A 5650-nucleotide genomic window follows, 5' to 3' on the forward strand; every position below is an offset into this window, starting at 1 on the left:
TTTCCTCTTCATTGATGCATGCTTTTCCTTTGACGAAATTGTTACCAGTTCATACATAGTTTTTATCATCAATATTCCTTATATAATTGATCTGATATACCTACATCAGTTTTAGTTGAATTGTAATACGCTATATATTTCAGTTGGTCCAAAATTGTATGTATGAAACTATCGCACAACCTAACGATAACAATGCAACGCAAGAAACAAAATGCATGCCCGTTGCACCAGAATAATAGGGGTTACTTGAAACGATTCGAATTTTAATTCGCTCCGATGTCGACGTAGTGGTGCCGGGCAGAGGCATTTCGGGTATTTTTCGATCGGTCGTTCCCCAGGAACGCTTCCTATTTCCTCGGAGCTTCGGTGTCTGACGAAAATAAATCGGCAGCTTTCCACGGTTGCGCGTTGTCATTCCCCATTCACATAAAGCGTAAGCACACTAGAGGGAAAAGAATATCGGTTCGCCGCGATCAAGGTATTCACGTGAGCCTCTGGTTCCGTCGTCCGAGCCGGTAGACGCGAACGGAACGCGTGGTGGAAGAAAGAGATTAAATGAGAGAGGAGGGAAAGGTACAGCGTTACGGCGCGAAGGGAAGAGAGAAAGAGAGTGATAGCGGATAGAGAAGGAGAAATAAAGAAGGAATGAGAGCAAGGTTCGTTTTCTCGTTGTAGCCGGGGCGACTCGTATGAAAATAAATCGGCGGTACGACGAACTGGTTCGTGCGTTCGCGTAAAGCGGTCGTGCGGTCCGGTGAGACTCGCGACGTAAAACAGGGCCGTGTGTTACCTTTTTTGGATCGAAGAAAAAGGGGCTATCGGACAATCGGCCGTTACGGCCGAGAAACAGAGGGTACGCGAGATGTCTCTGACATGCCGAGTACAGTATCTGAATGACGTCGATCCGTTCGCCTATGCGAGCTCCTATCCGGAGCCACCTAGGCCGCCTGTGCACACCTTCAGCGCGACCTTGCCACTAATTAACCAGCTCGCTGCGGTGCATCGACTCCTACGGGCTCCTCACAGGGTAAGTTCATACCTTTCTATTCGTTTATCGGTGAATTGCGAACGTTGCATTCGTAGGAAAAAAATGAAGAATACGTTTTCATACAGGGACTCTGTTATATCCAAAAAATAAAAAAAGAAGTAGGATAATTATACATACTTATTTTCTCGATTAAATTGTAGGCATTATTAATATTTATTTCTAACAAGTATTTAAATATTGCAATCATTGATTAATTTTTTCATTTGAATACATACGAAAGAACGAAGAATATGCTTTCATACGGGCACTCTGCTATAACAAAATAAAAAAGAGGAGTAGGATAATATATAATTATTTTTTCAAAGATATCAAAGATATCAGATGTGCGTTACTTACTAAAGAATTCCAAAAAGTCATACAATCAAACTTTAATTATTTTTTTGTTCACATTAATAAAGTTCAATCATTATACGATTGCAATATCAGTTCTTCCAAAAAGTATATCTAAAAAGTATCGCAATTTTTATATATATTTCATAAGTATTTCAAATGTATTAAATATGATACCTGTTGGATATATCTCAACTTTATTCAACAAGATATCACATACACCTTTATTCCCAAGACAGTTGATTGAAATTTAACCAACGTCACTCCGGAAGGAATCGTCGGAAGCGTCCGTTCGCATACGGTCTCCTCGATAAACGATGTCGCGTTGAATGGCAACGAGAAGAATGCCGGAGTAGGTGTCTAAACAAATGTTTCGCGATAGCGGAAAAATATAGCGGGCGAGCGCTTGTATGGTAATGCAAGGAAATCCATCTGTAACAGAGCCTCTCCGGGGACTGGAATTTTTCTCATCGCAAACAGGATTCTCGTTTAATGCAGCCACTTACTAGATTAAGGATTCTCGAGACCGCAGAAATTTTCCGTCCTAGGACAGGTTTCCCTTTTACCTAGCTCACCCTTGACGCACGTTTCACCGTAACGTGCACGTGGAAATATATTTATATCCGCGGACAAAATCGAGCGACGTTGGCGAACCGTGGGTGGAGGGGGTGAGCGTAGGAGGGGGGAGGAGGATGAATTCTCTTTCGCGATATTAATATTTATGAAATCCGCTCCGATATGAATCGCATAATTTATGCATAAAAATTTCAAATACGCGTTCGAGCTCTCCGCGGCGTGCACAGCTCGCGCCGTGGATATTCGAATTAAGTTTTTCTTCGGCAAACGTAGACCGCAAGAAAGTATGACAATTTCGCTGAAAAGCACTTCCTTCCTTCTTGTCGCTTCGAGCATGAAACTGGATGTCGAATTTTTCTATCGCGAGCGGATTCCGCGGTTTTTCGACGTTGGATTACGTTCTTCCATATCTCAGGATGAGGACACGGGGAGTGCATCACGGGCGATTTTATAACCTTATACTTTCGCGGACGATATTTCTTCTCGTTTCTATTTTAATCTCTATAACTCGTAATTTTACGTTTTAATGGCCCGAACGTCTCGTGACGTAGGAAGCAATATACCGCGAACAGTATTTCTTCGGTGCTAAGTCGCTTCGGAAATAACCGTTTCACTGCCGATCAGAGTGGATTCTAGTTAACGTGGACGATTTTTGAAGGTTTTACAAACTATCTGTTCGAGCTATTTTCAGAGGATTCACTGCCAACTACGGGGTATCTTATAGTTTGCTCTGCAAGTTTAGATTGATTGCAATTTCTCAAGGGATATAGCCTTACAGTTTATAGCCTTTCGAGTCATGATTTATCGCAAAAGAACATCGTAAATTTTCTTTTTAAAACAACAAATTTAATATCACTTTTTATTATTAAAATAATAACCTAGCGCCCAAGAAAAAGCGCTTTAAATTTGTCTAGCAGTGAATGGTTTAAGAAGAAACATAATCAACACGTTCATTTCTCGTTAATTAACAGCACAGTGATTCCAATAATGGTTCAAAATTAACCATAAAAGTATTCCACCATTGATTACCAGATAAAACCGTCATTAACCCCGCCTAATGAGTTCAGGAGTTGTCTAGATACGAGTGGAGCGCATTAAAACTAAATCATAGTTGCGAACCGAAGCGGTTACGATAATCGCTGTCAATATTATCTCGGCGCTCGTGTTCCCGTGGAAACGGTCAGATTAATTCGCTGTTAACGTGTTATAAACCAGACGATTTCTCGGGGATCGATTTACCGACGAGAAATCGCGAATAAAATGGCACGATAAAACTTCCGCCGCGCTAGTTACGGCCAAGCAGCGAAATTACACCGTGTGATCGGGAACGGGGGCCGTTCGATAAATTAGCGCGACGGAAAAATCGATGGTAACCGTATCTTAATGCGAGACCTACGATTCGTTGCACCGCGTCATAGTTTGTCCAAGTTTTCACCTCGGGGCCCGAGTCGTTCTTAAAAATTTATTATTAGCGGCACGTCGATATCGAGGCAACGCGGTGGCACATTTTTTCAAAGTCTTCTGGGTAACTATTGCAGATCGACTTTATTAAAAATTTGTCCGTTGAATAGACGGTAATCAGGATGGTAATAGTCCGATAAGGCAAATTTCACATTTTTGAGACATATTTCACGGTTTTAATCAAGGTTCTGTCAAAGATTTGAATAGATATATGCAAATTGAATCTATGAATGAAAGGACAGTAGCTGTTTGATGTATAGTTAAAGTGAAGTATTCGTTCGTTCGTTGATACCATTCAGTAAAATCAATTCCAAAGAAAAAAGACAAATGAGGATAGAGTAGACATTCGTTCGAGACTGGAAAATTCGTCTTGTATATTTATTAATAGCCAATACCGCGGATCGAGGATTCCCGTTTCTTCCCAGCCACAAAGTGATCGCAAGTTGCGTAGTCGTTACGCCTCTGTAGTCACGCAATCTGGCACGTTTACGTGTTTCATTCATCGAATCGCGCTAACTCGCGCCGTGTAAACTTGTACAAGACACGCACACTAACGAATCGCGAACCAGCGATAAGACTCGGCACAGACTACGATAGTAGAATGCTTCACAACCGTTCCAGGCCTAACTCAACTTTTACTGTAGGTGTTATAAAGTGTAAGGATCATAAAAAGTATATTGTCCCTAATTTATTGTTTGGAATATTAAAAGTTAGGGATGGAGATTTAGGGAAAATTGTAGCTTGTGTATTATTCATAGCAGGGGTGTCACTCATAGTTAAAATTGATCGCATAGTTCGTTTACAATTATGAAATATTTTTAATGTTTGGAGGAAAGAGTTTAAATAAATATTATTAAGTATTCAGAAGCAAATGGATATTGAGAAAAATGTGACAGATGTACATGTATGTACCATGATACGTGTATGTAAATTATTATAATGTATGCTCATAGACTCCAACAATGCTAAGAAGAATAATTCTATTATCAACAAAATTCTAGTTGTCTTCTTTTATACAAGTTTGAATTGAAATACTGCACACGTGGCCACTAATAAATATCGTTTTAAACAAGCGGTAACTAATTATTCGTCGATTAGATTGCGTTTGAATCAGCAGACGTGAGTCTTGCGATGAATATGAACCGAATCTATTTGAACAGTGCGACAATGAAAAGCCATTAAGAATAGTTAGTTCACGAACGACAATTCAGGCTCTTGCAAAAGGCTCAGGTGTTTCCGCCGTAACTGTTCCTCGACACCTGGCTTTAATGGGAAAAGTAAAAAGAATAGACGAGTGTTTGTCCCATGAATTAACAGACGTGCAGAAACTTGGATCGTCGAAATGACAATCAGGAACAACGATCTTCTAAACGTAATATTTAATTATTTATATAATATTCAGCAAATATTACCTCAGCTAGAAAATGACACATTTGTTTTAGTTGTTTTAATTGTAAATATGAAATAATATTTGAAGAAATATTGACTTTTAAAGAAATCTTCGTCAAGACAGGGACAGTTGAAATATCGCATTTTTAATTAGAAGCTTCACTTCCCAAAGCTTTCAGAACGGTCTTTGTGTGGCCAAGCAAGTGGATCGCGTAAAGAGAACAAAAAGTCATAGAACGTTCGATTTCCTTGGTCGGTTGGTATTCCAAGAAGCGGTCATTAAGTCGTGTAAACTGGTTTGTACGCCAATTTTATCATCTTGCCAGTGCTTCCTTCGTCTCTGTAAACAACCACTGTTAGGGATCAAATAGCTTCGAATTCTTTAAACGCAGAACATCGACGCATACCCGCTTCGAAATTCCCGACAATTTTTCATAATTTTAAGGTTTCTTCGTCCCATAATACTGACTTATCTCTTAATTACTCGTCGATTTACGGGCGAAATAAAGTCGTTCGTAAACTGGTATCGCGGCTTGTGCTTCCGAATTACTCGATCTAGAATACGTCGAGCTGAATTCTGGCGAAATAAATAAATTGTGGTTGAATTTTTGAATGATTAATGCTGCATCGATATTGCTGCTATTTAATAAAGACAATAAATCGATTGAGAGAGGCGTGGTAAATAGAAGCAATCTATGTTGGAATCATGATTGTAGTTTGTAATGTGGATTTATAAAATCAATTCAAGTTCTGATGATTTTTGATTATTTATGGAGTGAATAGTTTATTTATTATATATTCCAATGCAGTACAAAATAAACTATGTAATATTTGATCAAATTCAAT

The 5650-nt window shown here is 39.3% G+C and overlaps 1 protein-coding gene and 1 pseudogene across 2 annotated transcripts in view; both read left to right on the forward strand.

The window, feature by feature from the left end:
* LOC128881594 (hornerin-like) overlaps window positions 1–939 on the forward strand; it is a 43896-nt pseudogene extending 42957 nt beyond the window's left edge.
* Window positions 778–5650, forward strand: part of LOC128881576 (FH1/FH2 domain-containing protein 3) — a 258099-nt gene continuing 253226 nt past the window's right edge. For both annotated transcript variants that reach the window (XM_054132795.1, XM_054132786.1), the window contains exon 1: window positions 778–1027. In XM_054132795.1, coding sequence (XP_053988770.1) covers window positions 863–1027 — 165 coding nt within the window. In that variant the 5' untranslated portion in view covers window positions 778–862. The remainder of the gene's footprint in view (window positions 1028–5650) is intronic.

This window comes from Hylaeus volcanicus, chromosome 1 (genome assembly GCF_026283585.1).
Source record: "Hylaeus volcanicus isolate JK05 chromosome 1, UHH_iyHylVolc1.0_haploid, whole genome shotgun sequence".
NCBI classification, from domain to species: Eukaryota; Metazoa; Arthropoda; class Insecta; order Hymenoptera; family Colletidae; genus Hylaeus; species Hylaeus volcanicus.